At 41.9% G+C, this 18,592-nt stretch overlaps 1 protein-coding gene across 4 annotated transcripts in view; it reads right to left on the bottom strand.

Annotated features, from left to right (window-relative positions):
• The window catches only part of pik3r1 (phosphoinositide-3-kinase, regulatory subunit 1 (alpha)), a 30,686-nt gene that overhangs the window by 3,546 nt on the left and 8,548 nt on the right, over positions 1-18,592 (bottom strand). Inside the window, exons 1-13 of one of the 4 annotated variants that reach the window (XM_074617342.1) lie at positions 15,029-15,200; positions 9,994-10,086; positions 9,471-9,545; positions 9,019-9,150; positions 8,166-8,367; positions 7,779-7,861; positions 2,054-2,255; positions 1,786-1,966; positions 1,560-1,685; positions 1,329-1,471; positions 540-716; positions 354-428; positions 90-260 (exon numbers count right to left, since the gene is read on the bottom strand). In XM_074617342.1, the coding sequence (XP_074473443.1) occupies positions 90-260; positions 354-428; positions 540-716; positions 1,329-1,471; positions 1,560-1,685; positions 1,786-1,966; positions 2,054-2,255; positions 7,779-7,861; positions 8,166-8,367; positions 9,019-9,150; positions 9,471-9,545; positions 9,994-10,086; positions 15,029-15,185 (1,817 nt within the window). In that variant the 5' untranslated portion in view covers positions 15,186-15,200. Of the gene's footprint in view, positions 1-89; positions 261-353; positions 429-539; positions 717-1,328; positions 1,472-1,559; positions 1,686-1,785; positions 1,967-2,053; positions 2,256-3,609; positions 5,012-7,778; positions 7,862-8,165; positions 8,368-9,018; positions 9,151-9,470; positions 9,546-9,993; positions 10,087-15,028; positions 15,201-18,592 lie in introns of those variants that run through there. The other 3 variants (XM_074617341.1, XM_074617345.1, XM_074617343.1) reach the window with 3 other exon arrangements.

Genomic DNA, 18,592 nt, shown 5'->3' with positions numbered 1-18,592 from the left:
AGGAACACATCCTGTTTCAATCTTCATACAGGGAGCTTGACTATTGTTTGTAACCTCTCCTTTATAAAGTACGTAGACAAGATACATACACAACGCTGCAGGCGTAGCATCCCGCTTTGCTGCTGTCTCGAACCAGGAATGTTCCGTCTCTCTTGCCCTGGAGGAGAGCCTCCGCCTGTAGTCGATTGATATTGCCCAGTTTCCAGGCTCGCTCGTCGTGATGAGGAAGGTCTTCATCGTCGTCCACCATAGAATATTGACTGGAAAAACAAAGTACCGTACACAGATGTAAGTTGTGAGGTAAAGGCACTTCACTGTCGGTTAATGAGTTAAAAATGAAAATGGATACTCACTCTTCTGTGTTCTCGTTCTTGATTCCGAGCCACTCGTTGAGTTTCTTCTGTCTGACTCCCTTCTGGGTCAACCACCTACAAGAGAGAGAACCCATTAGAAACCAGGGCAGATCCAATTAGATTTTCTCCAGAGGGAAGTTGATAGTTTCAGAAGCAGCCAAGGTGCTGATGGAGTGCTGTACTTACATGAGATACTGGTCTCTGGTCTTGCGGAGCTGGATGAGGTCGGGCTTGATGCTGTTCATCCTCTTGTCGATCTCTCTGTAGTCTGCCGCCTGTTTCTTCAGATCTTCCTCCAGTCGGCGCTTGCTGTCTACGATTTCACTAATCCGGGACTTCAACTTGTCGTAGTTGCCCATAATCCTGAAAGCAACAATGAAGTTTAACTTTTAACATAAATAAACTAAGACTGTCAATCCATTCAAATATTTAATCGCATGATTGTCCATAGTTAATCGTGATCACACATTTTTATCTGTTCAAAATGTACCTAAAAGATAGATTTGTCAAGTATTTATTTAATGCTACTCTTATTATCATGGGAGTGGTAAAATATGCTGCTTTATGTAAATATATGTATATATTTATTATTGGAAATCAATTAACAACCCAAAACAATGACATATATTGTCCAGAAACCCTCACAGGTACTGCATTTAGCATAAAACAATATGCTCAAATCATAACATGGCAAACTCATTCACATATCTGGAGGTCAGAGGTCAGATGTCAAGGGACCCCTTTGAAAATGGCCATGACAGTTTTTCCTCACAAAAATTTAGCAGAATTTTGGAGCATTATTTAACCTCTTTCCCGAAAAGATTCATCACGTTTTCTAGTTTCATATGATACCAGCATCTCTAGTTTTAAAACTGAACCCGCTACAACCCAAAAGTCACAAGATGTGTTAATACGTTAAGGAAATTAGTGGAGTTAAAGCAAGCATTATTATCGTTAAGTGTGGTGTCCTCTTACCTCTGGATTTCCTTGTCGTTGCCTTCTCTCCTGAATTTCTCAATATACTCCTTGCTGTACCGCTCTTGTGTTTGGCATTGCTCCTCAAATATCTTTATAGTTTCATTAAAAGCCTCGATAGCCGTCCTTTTCATTTGGATTTCCTGGAAGAAGAGGCCCAGTGATGAGTGTGTGTCGTACAGATATTGCAGTGAAGTTCTAGATGGTAGTTTGACTCTGGATGGTACTCACTTGTGATGTTCTGGTGTATTCTTCATACAGACGGTCGTACTCTTTGTTCTTCTCCTGGTACTGCTGGTGGTACTCACAGAGCTTCCTCCCCACAGCTTCAATGTTGTCTTCTTTCACTACCTGATCCTGAGAACAGATTCATAACCAAGACAAGAAGTTGCAGTTAAATTGCTTGAGCATAAGCATCTTAAGTGTTGCTAGTTGAGACTATAAGCTGCCGTCCTACCTGCTGGTGTTTGGAGACTGGATACAGCAGCTTGACGTCTAGCTTGGGGTTGTACTGAGCCAGTGACTCGTTGCGATAGTGGTTGATGAGCTCAACAACTGAGCTGAAGGTCAGTGGGTCTGAGAAGCCGTACTTGCCATCCCGATGGAATATCTTGATGAGTTTGTTGTTTCCTCCTTTTCTGTAGACAAAAGTAACCAAACCTGTTAGACTAACGGCTAAAGATAAATAAAAGATGGTCGATAAGAGGAAACTATTTCAAACTTACCTCAGAGTCAAAGTGTAGTCTCCGTGCATTTTTGTAGAGGCGTCTCGCACCAGAAACGTACCGTCCGCGGTGTCCCGCAGTTTCTCATTGACCTCCTCCCTTGAGATGTCTCCCCAGTACCATTCGGCGTCCTGTAGCGCCATGTTGTTGTTCATACCGTTGTTAGTCACAGGTGTGGGTTTGGGTGGCTTTGGAGGTAGAGCTGTGAGAACAAGAGGCGTGAAAACAGAATGTAAATAAATGCACTGAAATGGAGCCTTTATGTGCTCACATTCACATTAAACAGGTTCTCAACTTGAATTGAATGATTGATTTTCTGGCTCGCTGCGACACCATTAACGGGGCTCCTGATCTGCATTGAAAACATTTCTCTTTAAAGCTGCAGAAAATAAAGCTGGATACCAAACTTGAGCTCCACTAAACTGAATTAAGTCCAGCATTTTGCAGATGCTGGGAATCACACACAAGCTCTGTGACTCGCTCACTCGTCTTTTTTTTTTTTCCATTGATTAACTGGGGATGAAGAGACGCTGCCCCTCTCCAACAGAGAGGCGGTAACAGCGAGGCGGTGGGAGGGGAAATGAAGCATGAGTCAGGGAGAATGAATTTCATTCAAGAAAAGGAGATTTCTATAAATATTCCCAGCTGCAAATACAGCGCTGAGGCCTAATTTCTATATTTTCATGCAGAAAGAAATGGTGCCCATTATGAATACTGATACACCACCAGCATAATTTAATTTAATTTAGCAATGAAACGAAGATTTCCCTTCTAGGTTTTGCCCCCAGAAAATATCCAGCTTCAATGTTAAATAACCAGATTCTGTTAGATAATTATCAGTGACTCTGTATTTACCATTAAACCACCATTAAATCTCAATTTCCAATTGCAGCTTTAAGGCTGCACCAAGAGTCAGATTTGCATCGTGTCTATGGGGATTTTCATTTGACAATCAAGTGATGGAACATTTGATCTGCTGCTGTGGATCTAAAACAGACATCTTAAATCTGCAGTGGCTGCTCACAAGCTGACAGTTTCCCAGTGAAGCTAGCTAGCTTACAGCTGTAGCAGAGCTAAGGTAGCAGGCTATTTTTAACCCACAAATCTGCACTGCCTTTGTTCACTCCCTCTGCATTACCACCCTTTCTGCTACAACGGACCTTGCAGGACTCAGTCCATTGAGAACGTAGGCACTGTTCACTTGACAGCAACAATTGTGACATGGCAGAAAATGCAAAGCTTTACAATCTGTGCAGAATGCAGCCTACCAGCTCAACCACAGCTCATGGTTTCCGCTGCACTTCTCAGCACCTTTTTAGCCTTCCAATCTGATCACATTTCCTCTCAAGATTACAAGAAATGTCTAATTTTTAAACCTGCTCAAGAGGAGCAATGGCTCCACAGACACATTTCTACAGATTGCAGGTTGCATATGTGATTAACTGCAAAAAGGATCTCTACAGAGAAACAATAAAGGGTTTTATATCCGACCACCTAAACATCCATTTGAAAAGCCATTAAGAGCAGCCTGCTCAGTAACGTGTTACATCACTTACCACAGCCAATCACACGCGGGGTCTGTCACCAACCACTCCTGCATCTTTCATTTCCTGAGAGTGATGAGGTCATTCTGAAAGCCCATTACCTTTTACTTCCCTGCTTCAATTCTTTACAACACTGCAGCTAAACGGAAATAATTCTCTCTGCAGCATCCAGCGCTACATCCTAGTATGCATCCATCTGTGCAGCATCTCTCCACTAGCAGAGAAAAGAAGACCTGCAGCCTGTTTCCATGCCTTTCCTCGGTCACCCTCTCCCTCTCTGTGGAGCTCGGCTGCTCGCTCTCCTGCAGGTTGCTCAGCCCCTCCTCCCTGCGTGTGTCGTGCGGAGGTTTAGTCCGGCCCACTGCTGGCACTCAGACAAAGCCAGCTCTGCTGCAGCAGCACGTACGCAGCTAAATTATAATGCTCGGCCCGGTCAGCGGCACCCAGAGCTCCGAAATACGCCTGTAATCCCACAGCGTGACACTCGGCATGACAGAGATAACTCCCTTGATTTCCTAAGTGAAATTAAAATAGACCTAGTTCTTGGTAAGGTATAAGGATTCAAGTGGAACACTGTCCTGCTAGGTTCAACTGAGGAACAGTTATTGGGCCGTGCTTAACTTAAGTAGTAACTAAACTGAGCGCATCAACTACAAATAAGCGTATTTGGAAAAAACGTTTTAATGTCAAAGTATGTGACCTAAATGCCCCTTTCTTTAGGAATTGTAAGAAAAATCCAGAATATAAATGAACATAAACTTGCCCTCCTCCACTGTGTCCATACGCATACCTGTTGGGAATGTTTGAATATGAAGTCCAAACTGAACATCTTCACTGAACTCTTTCAGATTCATCAACTCGTCTGAGAGCAAAGCAGAGTTTTATATGCAGTCAGTGAGAATAGTTAATAACTATACAGCATTAGAAGCAGCCCAATGCAAATCTGTTCACTGGCAGCTTTGACTTGGGGCTTAAAGAAAACTTTTATTCATGTTCTAGTCTTTTCTTAAGCTGTGATATTTCTGTCTTATTCCTCCCAAGCGAGCCCTCTTTGGTTATAGCCTGGAGGCAGAAGCAGTAGAAACACACTGCTCCACTTTAGTATCGTAATTTAAAAAGAAAAAAAAAGATGCAGAACGTCAGAACTTACGTTGCAAGTTGTGCATGTTTTGGTGAACTAACAATCTCTTCTTTTGTAGCTCCTCTTTTTATTCCCAAAAGGTAAATTAAATCCAACAGAGTTACTTTCAAGTCCTCCAGTAAAGCTCCATGTCATAGTTTAGGTTCGTTTTTTAATTCTTAAAAGGTAACGGCTGTATGTGCTTCTTATTGAAATCCAGGTAATCCGCTCGGCGTGAGGCAGGTGCAACATGCGACTGTCTGACTGAGTTCCTGCTGTGAGTGTGGGGAAGGGCTGAGTGTGTCTCTCTCTCTCTGTCTCTGTCTCTCTCTGTCTCTCTCTGTCTCTGTCTCTCTCTCTCTCTCTCTCTCTCTCTCTGTCTCTCTCTGTCTCTGTCTCTGTCTCTCTCTCTCTCTCTGTGTGTGTGTGTGTGTGTGTGTGTGTGTGTGTGTGTGTGTGTGTGTGTGTGTGTGTATGTGTTTGTAAAGGAGGAGGCAGGGGGAGTTCAGTCTTATGATTAACTTGCAAAGTTTCAAATATTTGCTGAGCTGGGCACTTTGAGGCAGGGAGGACATGTGGAGATCCAGGCGGAGGGAGGATGGGGTGGGGGGGGAGTGGCCCTAGAAACTGGAAGCAGCCCTCCTTTAACAAGAAGTGCTCTGTGGAGCATGGCCACTTTCCAGCCAACCAAATCTAAGTGGGCCTTTTGTCGCTTACTTAAAATAGGCCCGCAGTAACTGGGAGGAGGGACGCAGACACTCACACACACACACACGGGTCATTCACAGAAACACATGTACATTCTGTACATGTGCGTTAACATAGTAGGCTATTCTTCTTCTCTATTCTTGTAAACCTGCAGTTATCTGTACGAGACAGTTGACTGAAACCATTTCAGTACACCTGTATGTTCAGTATGGCTGGGATGATTCACCTCCTGATTAGACACCATCACGATACTTGTTTTTTTATTTTTAAGTATTACGATTCGATATTACGATTTTTGATAACTTTTTTTAACACGAGACCATGGGAGAAAGTTGAATCATACACTTCTAGGGACTTTTACTTTGGAAAATATCTAAATGAATCCAGTAAGAATGTTTCATGTTATGAATTTTCAGCATGTATGTAGTCAGAGATGTCCTGAAGTCAAATATATCAGTAATTGTCAGGAATTATTTATAAAAAAAATTATCCAGCAACCTAAAAATCAATGAATAAAAACATTTCTCTCACAAATTAGTGGTATTTTCTTTTTAATTTATAAGGGACATGTAATGTTTGATACTTCTGGTGAATATAATCCAATCAATCGTATTTCCATAGATGTATTTTGTGTATACAGTTCCCTTTGTTTACACCTTATTTTGAAAACCGGACGTAGTCCCACGTGTCTACTTCCTCTAACTTCTCTAAGGTGGTCTCTAGCTCTCCTGTCAGCTCTGTTCTCTTTATCCATCTATGGTCAGCTCCATCGGGGCCGTTTGAATGCAGAGAACAGAAATGTCAGTATCTGGGTGATCTACAGTCGTAGCGTCGGCACATTTGACCACGGAGACGAGAGCGATATGATAACGTTTCCTGTCTGTGACAGAGTTAGCATGTAGCTTTAGCCATGATGTCTAGCTCTACTTTTCCTGCAATGTGTGAAACCCAAAGTGTTTCCATCCTTTACTGGATGTGCAGTGTTTACCACGCTGGATTTAAAATGGGAGGATGCAGGTCGTATCCACGCTGACCCTCCAACGTTTTATACTTTCTGAGGTTTGTTTTGGTTGACGGATACGGAGCGGATATGACGTCACGTTACTCAGACTACAATAAAATAAAAGCGGTAACTTCCGTCTACCTCCACATAGACTCAAATGAAGCAAATATATCGATTCTGGCCTTAAAAAAACAATGTAATAACCGTGGCTGGGTATAGCTGGATTCTGTGTTTATATAAGTGTGTAAAAAGAAGTAAAAAAGCGTTTCAGGGTTTGTGTTGCCCGCCTGCCTGGCCGCCCTTCAATCCATCCATCCATCCCAGTGCCAAAGTGTTCCCGCAGGTGCAAATTACTGACAGCTGAGAGTGGCCCATGCATAGGAACATTATAAATAGACCTAACAGGTAATAAAATGTTTAAACAGCCACAGCCAGTCCCGGGCCAGCCAACGACCGTGCTTTTAACTAGCACTGTAAAAACATAACTGTGCCACGCAATGCACTGCACTCACACACCACCAGACTGGCTTCATCTATGCAGTCCACCGCTGCACCAGCCATGAAAACTGACGTTGTGCAGTTCTGTTTGACAACTAATAACATCACCAGTGAATGCTCTGAAAAAGTGATCTGTCCTGAAGAAGAAAACCAGAATGTCAAACAAGATTTTATCAATTTTCACACCTACACGATCATATGTTTCATGGAAATTCACCAGCGATCACCTTCACCACGCTCAATTTGTGAAAAGGGTGTTCTCTGCTAAATTCAAAAGCCACACTGACACAAAAATCAACACTATCACACTAAGTTGTATTCTTTCTCAGACAAATTGCTATGAAAACCATGTAAGATTTCACGAACTGTCAAAACAGAATGCAATATTAATTTCTAACGAGGTTATTTGCACGCTCAAAAAACAGAAACAGACATCCTCTGCAGCTAAAGCTTTAGAAACTGTTCCACTGTTCTGCAGCAAAGATCATCAGGAACCAGTACATAATAAAGCAGCCTTAACTTGCCCTACAATGTCTGTATTTTATCTCCACAGTGTACCCCGTGGCCCTCTACAACTGCAGCAGTTGCAAGTCTCAACACCTTTTTTCAAGCTATTAATAGTTCAGGTCTGGGGGTGTTCAGTTCATGTTCTGCAGTGTTTTAGCCCCTGCAGAACATACAACCATGTTCTGCATGCATTCAATAATAAATGCTACACAGCAAACAGCAGCAATGCAACACTCAACAGTGGTGCATTTCATTAGTAAATAAAGAATATTCTATCATGAGCAATAGACCAACAGCTTTTAAAACTGTGTGGATAATGGAAGTTAAATAAAAGTGTTTAAGTACCTGGAGCTGCTTGACTTTCACTCCATTCACTGGTCACCAGAACCTCAATGATCTTGATGTGAGCATCCAAGCTGGGTTCACAGCTGCAGGGGGTTAAAAAAAAAAACAAGTTAGATGAAGTTTGTTTTACAGGCCAGGTGACCGTCTCTGCAGCTCTTTAATCTGATGGTAATTCAGGCTTAGCTACTTTAATTGCGCAGCACAGCTGGTAAGTACTAAAGCTCCAACCTATATAATCGTGTGCAGCTAAAACCCATGAGTGCCTGACAGACTGCGCTCTGACAGCGTGTAGATGTGTGAGCCTGAATGCGAGTCTCAGTGTTGCATGACTGAGCCTGCACACTAGTCTGTCTATCTTTGACACGATCCAGCTGCTCTGACACCCACCTGGTGGCCTGTTGTCTGAAAAGCACAGGGCTGAAGATCTCGCCCAGGGCCCTGGCACTGAGCAGGTTCTTGGAGCTGTTTTGGCACACTCTAGAGAAATGCCTTAGAAGACAGTGGAGGGTTAGCCAGTACTGGGGAGGCAGGCTAGGGTTGCTGGCGATGCGACGTAGCAGCTGGGCACTATCCTCAGGATTCACCGCCTCTGTTGAAACAGATGAAAACGGCCGAGAGGTCAGTAAGACTGATGTGAAAAGCTGATCCTGCCTGAGTCGAGTAGGAGCATAAAATGAAAGATGTTTCTTTAAACAATGAGGAGATGGAAAAAAGCACGTCATGTGCAGTTAGGTTATGAAACCGCAGAGATTGTGTGCTTGACAATGAGCGTAAGGTACACTGGCAGGTGATTGGCTGCTTTCAGATGCTAGAGATAAACTTTCAGGCTTGTTTTAGTTCCTATTAACCACAGATATCCTGTTTCTGGCCATGTGACAGCAAGAGAATGCAGCGCTACAGAACAGTGTGTGGTATGAGAAGTTTGCCTGTGTTTGCAACAGAGAAAGCAAGACAGACAGAAAGTAAGTTAAGAGAAAGTGAGTGACAAAATACACTAATTATATACTTTATGGTACATTTTTGGTTTACTCTGGTTTTATACTCTATGGTTTAAAACAAAGCACATAAAGTCAAAATATAAAAGTCTTCTTTGAGGGACAAAGGGTACTGACGAGGTCTTGTGGTTTTGTGCTCAGAGTACTGAATGTTCAGTAGCAGAGGGTACATTATGTCAGCTCTTCTCTTTTACTGTACAGTAAAGAAATGATAATGCATCTGTGCTAAGGTCATCTGCTCTCACCTTTGGCAGTGTGGACCATCTGAGCATGTATAGCAGTGGGGATGACGGGCTGGGGAAGATCCTGCAGGTATCTGCGCAGACCATCACACAGGACGGGAAGTTCAACCTGATCCAGGTCTGGTGACGGAGGATCTGAAGTACAAGACGACACACGCTTAAAAACACCTTTGTGCACAGTGAAATATTTAATTACAGGCTCATGTGCAGTCTGCAAAACTGTTTCATGTAAACGTAGACGCAACCATGCATGCAATAACGCCTTCGGAAACCATGGTACCATGTTCTCACACACTGTCTATGCACACATGTATTTCGGTTCACCATCACCACTTACGTCAGTCTTTCTTTTTTTTTTTTTTCTATTTGAGACTTCCTCTTTTTCCTATTTGTCTCCTTCATTCAACTATTTGAAACATACTGGCCTCACATATACTGATAAATAAGCTACTTACCACATTCAAAATACTGTCTGACTTCAAGTCCACCACCAGCAGTAAATGTTCGGTATAAAGTGGGGTTATCCAGACCTGCAAATAATCAGCGAAACACAAATCATTACATTTGACTGAGAAAACTAAGGAGGTTAGAAGGAAGTTACTGCTTTTATTGTTCTGACTACATACAGTACATGCTGAAAATCAAACATTTTTACTGTATTAATTTAGATATTTTACAAAGTAAAAGTCCCTAGAAGTGTATGATTCAACTTTTTCCCATGGTCTAGTGTTAAAAAAGTTAACTAAATCGTGATATCAAATCACAATACTTGTGGAATCGCAATACACATCGAATTGACACCCAAGTATCGTGATAGTATGGAATCAGGAGAAAGGTGTTTTGTCCCGGCACTAGTAACAGGTCACATATGCACAGTCAAATGTTGTTAAAAAAGACAGTCAGTGTTAACAGGTAAATTGAAAACTCAAAGTGTATTTGCATGTTAAGGTGAGTGACTATTTCCTTGGTCAAGTTTACCTTTCCTCTCAATAGCTTCCAGCAGTCTGGCCAGCATGGGTGGACTGGTTTCTGGAAGGGAAAACTGCTCCGTCAAGTCCAGCAGACAGAAGCCTGGAGGAGACAACAACAGATCAATCAAGGTGATTTTTAAAGGATTGTGAACTGTGTCAATGCTTTGTCTTGTGACGCTTTCTTCTGACACATGATGGATATGTTCATATGTAAACAATGCAGTCGTCTGAAATAAATGACCTTGCATTGGAGAGTAGTGCATTTAACAGCTAAGTGTGATCCCAGCCTACACCACGTATTAACAGATTTCATTGTACAAAGTAGTTACAAGCAGTAGGGCTTTATCTTCAGATTATTTTCTAGACATATCAATTCATCTTTTCTTCTATAAAATGTCCCAAAGTAGTGAAAAATGCAAATCTCATCCCTCCAAAACCTAAAGATACTAGTTCATTATCACATGAGATAAAGAAAAGCAACAAGTATTGTATACAGTTGAGAAGCTGAAACTATGCAACATTTGGTATTTTTACTTGAAAAAATGACTTAAAGGCAGGGTCAATGGCTAAGTACCTTTCTTGATGTGATCGCCACAGAGCTCTGTTACGTAATGGGCTGATGTGCAAGATAAGGTGAAGGCGCTGCTGAAAAGAGGGTGTTGTTTGTCTTTGCTCTCTGTGCCAGTTTGGCATACCTAAAATGTGACTGGGTTTATTTTGGACACAGTTCAGGTAAGTTCTATGTCATATCAGGGAACAGAACCGAAGCATAAAAAAATAGAAAGTAAATGTGGCCCATACACACATTTAATAGTCTGCTAGTCATCAGAAGTTGTGATGAATGTGACATTAAATGTGGTGAGGAATGCAATTCATCTGAACCAGCATAGGTTGATTAGATGCATGACTTACAAGCTACTCAAAACTTCAAAAAGGAAGCAGGCACGAGACCAAAGGACTGCCTTCAAAAGTAAAAGGTGAGTATTTACAACAGACTGATTCAAGAACAGGAGGTGCTGAGCACTCAAGTTAGGGTTTGGTGGAACTAAGCAAATACCCTGTGATATGAGGAAGGTCGGGTCAGAGTTTTTTCCTAATTTTTCCTTCAGAACTTTGCACCCAGGTGTGGACATGAAAGGATGAAGGGGTTGGCAAGGATTTTATTTGGATTTGCAAATGTGTATTTTGAAAGGGCACTTTTCTGAAAGGCCTTACTGTTCCAACACCGAGTCTGCAGTTTCAAAATGCTCAGAAACTATGAATGGAACCCTTTCTAGTAACCATATTTTTCTTTCTTTCTGCCTTAAAAATTATTACGATTTTTTAATCTACCGGTCTCATTGATGCATACATGCAAGTCATTACCAAGGAACTACCCACTTCCACCACAGAGCGTTCAATCAAGCAAATAATGAACCACTTCATCCAAATCCACATCCTCTTTGGCCAGCGCAGCACACAGGCTGGCATGTTGCGTGTGAAGAAACTGGATTACCAAAGTCCTTCTAACCACAGCACACACAAAACTCCATGTAGGACGACTGGTCATCTGGAAGACATTATTGGAACTGCAAAGCGGGAGGGGGGTTTTCTCAGAAGCAATGAACTCTGAGATGGAACACCACAGTTTCCCTAAATAGAGATCAAGACATGCAGTGCTGCCATCGCACACCTTGGAAGTGTAACCTTTCTCCCAGACAAGATATCTAACACGGCTGCCATTCTACAGCCAACCTTTTTCTGAGTAACTCAACGCACAACCTGAAGTTAAATTTAAACCCCCAACACACACACACACACACTCAACCGACGTCCTATGAAAATTGTCCGACTGCGATATCCAGAGGCTAGTTTTATTAGAGACACATTTCTGACAAACTAAAGTCTTTATAAGAGGTTTTAAATGGCATTTTGTTAACACTTTTAAACACGTCTATTGGGACTAAAGAGCAACATACTCAACGATAGGATTAAAGTCTCCTGCCTTGCATGTCTCTAGCTTAGTGATAACCCTTATAACAAAAAGAGTTTTTTGTTTATTTATTTACTATATCTGTGGCTGGCCTCTGAATGACACGGGTCAGGCTGGAGATAGAGTTGCTTCTTGGTACTGTCAACGATGTGAATTGTATCATGTAGCAGACAAGATATGGCAGAAATGTTTGGAGCTATCGGTGATGATTTCTAAGATGCCTTGGCATGAGATCAAGCGGTGAACTTGCCCCTACTGGCCAGAGCCAATAGCCATGGAAACACGTACAAATATACACACTAATAATTGTGAAACATTTGCTTTGATAATAATGCTGGAAATAACACGATTGACAAGCAAAAAGGTAAAGCTGATTTTACAACACCTTTCATAACGGTTTACAAAATAGTGCATGAGACAAATATATTTTCTGTAAGTACCTAAGTGTAGCTGAAAAACATTTTTTATCTGTTCGAAATGTACCTTAAAGGGAGATTTGTCAAGTATTTAATACTCTCATCAACATGGGAGTGGACAAATATGCTGCTTTATGCAAATGTATGTATATATTTGTTATTGCAAATCAATAAACAACACAAAACAATGACAGATATTGATCCAGAAACCCTCACAGGTACTGCATTTAGCATAAAAAATATGCTCAAATCATAACATGGCAAACTGCAGCCCAACAGGCAACAACAGCTGTCAGTGTGTCAGTGTGCTGACTTGACTATGACTTGCCCCAAACTGCATGTGATTATCATAAAGTGGGCATGTCTGTAAAGGGGAGACTCGTGGGTACCCATAGAACCCATTTACATTCACATATCTGGAGCTCAGAGGTCAAGGGACCCCTTTGAAAACGGCTATGACAGTTTTTCCTTGCCAAAATTTTGCGCAACTTTGGAGCGTAATTTAGCCTTCGCGACAAGCTAGCATGACATGGTTCTAGTTTCATATGATGCCAGGATCTTCACTCTAGCTTTAAAACTGAGCCGCTACAACCTCCGAGGACAGAGTGTATTACCATTGTCTTACTCTTTTTAGAACAGCTGAGGGTCGACACACATTATGAGACTCTTTCAATAGTTTTGTGGCAACTTGGGAAAGGAGAGTATGGATACAGGGGCCCCTTGGACGTGTCTCTACAAGCCTGCATGTTTGGCAGACCTTCTCATGATATCCCAGAAGGCCTCAGCCAGTCAGTAGTCAGTTAGACAACCGCAGGTTGAGGAAGTCGATGCAGCTGCCACTGGTGCTGCTGCTGTGGTGTGGGGGGGGCAATCTCCCCGGCTGAAACGGTATGTCTGAAACGAACAAACTGCAGACTGTGGGCAGGACAGGCGTGGGGCACCACCAACGCACTAAAGATAGCACACACTTTGAATAAATTTAGAGGGTCTACTCAAGTAACCAGCATTTTCAGGTTATACCATTCTTTCTCGTCTGAAAAAGGTCTAGCTGAGGCACGCCAGTAAAAACTAATAACCAGGGGAATGTATACCACACCACACGTGACCGCACACTGAGCATTAAGTGCATTATAATATAAAATATATTACATATTAAAAGTGGATTTGTCTGTACAGTAGCATTTATGAAAAAAGGATGCAGCTTATATTAAGTATTATTCAGACCTTCAACAACATTCAAAAAGCAGAGATTTAACATGCTTTAACATGCTTGTACTATAAGTCAATGAATGATTCCAGCTTTGAGCTGAAGTAAAAGAAAAAGGGCAGGCAATGTCTCCTCCTGCAGGGTTGAAGATGCAGTGCACAAGCTAAGCAGCAGCCAATGAGGAGACTGTTGCTACAGCCAGACCATTAACCCTATGAAGTGCAGACCATCAATGAATCACAACACAAATAGCCACCGTTTCCTGACGTGCAATTAACTGTGAACCAGTATCATCAGGCCACATACCAACACATACTCAGTGATTACTACTTCAAGAGCACACATGCAATGCCTGAATCTGTAAGTACAGACTGACAGACCTGTATCACATTCAGGAAGAAGACATAGTGTCATTTTACTAGATTGATTTTAATGAAATGCTGTCACCTTGTGAAGTCTGATATTTGTTTGAATGTGTAGGGTTAGATCGATGCAAACAGCCTAGCGAAGAGAACCAGTCAAACCACCCCAAAATATTCCCTTTTCTGCCAATTATCATGAAACATTATATTATGTTTTAATTGTGTGAATGCCCCCCCTGCCCTTAATGTTTCAAAATAAAAGTTAATTCTACCCAAATAGTACTTTCTGTCAAACGACATACAGTTTTAAAGGTTCATTCAACCAAAATACTTTCTTTCTAACAACTTATAGTTTTAAAAGTTTATTCCACCCAAATACTACTTTATGTATTTTCAGCAATGCTTTGCAATTAATTTCAGCTGTCAGCATTGGCATGCATTTTCTGCAGGAAATGCAACCATCTAGTTGTTTCTGTGATGCAATAATGAGATCTCGCGTCAATCAGTTTTATGTACAAGCTGAGTGTGTGGAAAGGTTTTGTGGGGTTCATTATCAGCACAAATAAGCATATCAGTTAATCTGAAGTGAGAGATTCAAGATGTTTAAAATCAAAACTCATCTGTGATAGGAACAATACATGTAAAATAATTTCTGTAGTCTGCTAAACAAAACCAGAAAAATGTGGTTTATGTGTGAGCATTTGAAGATGTCATCTTGATCTTGCACTTCTAACGGTGTGACAGAAGTGAGTGATACTTGTTTAAAAGATGTGTAACTGCAATGTGAGTTCTGCACTGAAAGGGTGTGCTGTAACTGCTCTTTGTCCTCTGAATAGCCGTCAAAGCATATTGAGAGACACAAGACGGCTCTTTAGTAAAGTAAGTGCTTCTATTTTTAATAGTTCTGACCAGCATTATGACCCAAACTAGGAAAATAATTCGAAAATAACTGAAACAATCTATCTTGCTCAAGGCATTATGTAACACCACAACTCCACAGCACGAGGCTTACACACAGTACCTAGCAACACTAGCTAGTCCAGCTCGTCTCCCTCCCTGTCAAATACATGACATATTTCAAATACCTTTTCTGGTCCCCTTGACGTTGGGCTTCTCTCTAATCCCACCTCTCGTCTTATTGCACCACTTCTTCACATCTATCTGCCGCGCTCTCTCTCTCGCGCGCTCTCTCTCTCTTTCTCTCTTTCTCTCTTTCTCTCTCTTAATCCTGCTAGCAGACATGCTCTGACTCTATTAAAGAAGATTTGCCAATTCAGACTTCTTCAGTCTCTGCATACAATCAAGTAATGAAACAGTTTTTTTTTTGTTCATTAACCAACAGAAAACTAATCTGCAACTATTGTTTAAGCCAATTTCAAGCAGAAATGGAAAATATTCTTTGGATGCAGCTTCTCAAATTAGGGATGCACCAATCCGACTTCTTCAGTCCTGATAACGTTACCTGGGCTTTGAGTATCTGCCGATGCCGAGTATTGATCCGATACCAGTCTTTAATTAATAAACTGTATGCCTCACTGTGTGGAAGTGACTAGAATCATTCTTTTATGTGTAAGGAAACATCAGGCTTGACATAAACATTGCTTTCCTAACTTTGTAAAACAAAACGTAACAACAGTAAAGTTACAGTAAATTGTTATTTATTATCAAAATAATAAATCGTACACCAACCAAAATCTTTTTAATTAATAGAAATTACAAGTCAGGTGTAAACCTTTCTAATGCAGCAACAAATTTGTCAAAACTTAAGCAGGAATTATAATTTTAGTATATAATATATTTCATTCAAAGCCTTTCGCTCCTTTGTGGAGCATAGGCCGTTGACCACAGTCCGCCAGAGTCTTTTGTCCTGGGCTTTCCTCTCCAGTTGTTTCCATGTCAGCCCGCTCTGTGTGATGTCCGTGTCAAGGTCCCTGCGCCAGGTGTTCTTGGGCCGGCCTCTCCTTCTTTTGCCTTGTGGGTTCCATCTAAGGGCCTGCCTGGTGATGCTGGTACCGGGTTTCCGGAGTGTATGGCCAATCCATCCCCATCTCCTTCTCCTGATCTCTTCTTCAACAGGTTTTTGACCTGTTCTTTGCCAAAGATCATTGTTACTGATGGTATCCGGCCAGTGGATGTTTAAGATGCGCCTCAGGCAGTTGTTTATGAATGTTTGTACTTTTGTTGTTGTGGTCTTTGTTGTCCTCCACGTCTCTGAACCATAGAGGAGTATTGGTTTAATGTTGGAGTTGAAGAGTCTGAGCTTTGTCCGCCGGCTGATTTCTTTGGAGCTCCAGATGTTCTTTAGTTGTATGAATGAAGCCCTTGCCTTGCCGATTCTGGCTCTGACATCTGCATCCGTTCCGCCCTGTTTATTGATGACACTACCGAGGTATGTAAAGGCTTCTACTTCTTCCAGTGCTGTTCCCTCCAAGGTCACTGAGTCTTCACTGGTTGTGTTGACCTTGAGGACTTTACTTTTTCCTTTATGGATGTTGAGGCCTATTTGTGATGATGTGTCTGCCAGTATTGTTGTCTTTTCTTGCATCTGTTGTCGGCTGTGAGACAGCAAAGCCAGGTCATCAGCAAAGTCTAAGTCGTCTAGCTGTGTTGTGAGTGTCCACTGGATCCCGTTTCTCCTCTGTGCTGTTGTGGTCTTCATTATCCAATCGATAACCGTGAGGAAGAGGAAAGGGGACAGTAGACAGCCTTGCCTGACGCCGGTCTTCACTTGGAAGCTTCTGGTGAGCTGTCCTCCATGGATAACTCTGCAGGTCATCCCTGCGTAAGAGTTCCTGATTATGTTGACCATTTTTTCTGGAATGCCATGGTATCGAAGTAGTTTCCAGAGGATGCTTCTGTCAATGCTGTCAAATGCCTTCTCATAGTCTATGAAGTTGATGTATAGCGGAGAATTCCATTCCAATGACTGTTCAACTATGATGCGGAGAGTTGCAATCTGGTCCACGCATGATCTATTCTGCCGAAAGCCTGCTTGCTGGTCTCTTAGCAGTGGGTCCACAGCTTTCTTTATTCGTTCCAGGAGAATTCTGTTGAATATCTTTCCTGGCACTGAGAGAAGCATGATTCCTCTGTAGTTAGAGCATTTGCTCAGGTCTCCTTTCTTGGGGAGCTTGACCAGATAGCCCTCTTGCCAGTCTGTTGGTACTTCCTCCTTCTCCCAGATCTTCTGAAACAGTGGGTGCAGCATCTCTACGGAGGTGTCCATGTCTGCCTTCAGCGCCTCTGCCGGAATGTTGTCTGGTCCTGCTGCCTTGTTGTTCCTCAATTGTGTGATGGCCTTTTTAATTTCCAGCTTGGTGGGTTTTCCGCAGTTGATGGGCAAATCCGTCTCCGCAGGTTGAATGTCTGGAGGGTTAGGTGGTGTAGGTCTGTTCAGAAGTTCTTCAAAGTGTTCTGCCCATCTCTCCTGTTGTTGCTCTAGTTCTGTGATCGTCTTCCCTTCCTTGTCTTTCACTGGTCGATCTGTCTGTCTGGTCTTGCTGGACAGCTTCTTGGTGGTGTCGTACAGCTCTTTCATGTTTCCCTTTGCTGCCGCCTCTTCTGCTTCTTTAGCCAGGCTGTCGATGTAATTTCTCTTGTCCTTCTTCGCACTTTTCTTTACCTTTCTGTTGACCTCTGTGTATTCTTGTTGGGCTTTTGCCTTGGTTGTTCTTGTACGACAGTTGTTAATCTCTGCCTTCTTCTGTCTTCTCTCTTCTATCTTGTGTAGAGTTTCTGCTGATATCCACTCTTTCTGCTGGCACTTCTTTAGTCCGATTACTTCCTGACATGTTGTTGTGACGGCCTCTCTTATCTTTTCCCATTGGTCTTGCATGTCTTCTTCCATGCCCAGATCTTGCAATACCTGGAATCTGTTCTTCAGAGTCAGCGTGTACTCCTCCCTTTTCTGTGTCTCTTCCAAAAGGCGGACGTTGAACTTCTGTCTCTTTGTTGTTGTTTCCATCCAGTGCTTCTTCAGTTTCAGCTTCAGAGTGGCAACTAGCAGGTGGTGATCTATATAATATATATTGTATATAAACATAGAATTGAATTGAATAGATCAGCCCCGTTGTCACAGATATTTGATTCAGCTATTTGAGTCAGTGTCGGACGATATCTGATTGGGTATCGGTGCATCCCTGTCTTAAATGTAAGGATTGCTATTTCTTTTTCTTATGGGATAGATAACTAATTATCTTTGGGTTTTGGACTATTGGTGGGACAAATTTATGAAATTTAAAGATGACACTTTGAGTTTTTGGGATATTTTGATGGCCATTTTTACTGTTTTCTGATATTTTGTAGACAAACAATTGATCAATAATGAAAATAATCGTTAGCTGCAGCCCTAGTTATAAGCACTTACTGCACTTTTTTCATATGATTTTCCTAGAATCATAAGAAAAGGATGAGACTGTGTTGTCATATTAGCTCTGGAAAGTCGCTAACACTGAGAGACAACCACACAAAAACGAGCAACAGCTCATATTCTACAAGTTAAACAAGATGACAGTCATTTAATGACCACTCCTCTGTGACCCAGTCCGCTGTTGGAAACTATGACAAGCCAAAAATATATTTAAATGCAGCTCCAGTCTGACGTTTGCTGGCAGTGGATTGTTCGCTGCCACTCTCCTCATCCCCGACTA

The sequence above is a fragment of the Sebastes fasciatus genome, chromosome 19, assembly GCF_043250625.1.
Source record: "Sebastes fasciatus isolate fSebFas1 chromosome 19, fSebFas1.pri, whole genome shotgun sequence".
In the NCBI taxonomy this organism is placed as follows: domain Eukaryota; kingdom Metazoa; phylum Chordata; class Actinopteri; order Perciformes; family Sebastidae; genus Sebastes; species Sebastes fasciatus.
The sequence above is the reverse complement of the archived record's forward strand: the minus strand, read 5'-3'. Positions and strand labels throughout refer to the sequence as shown.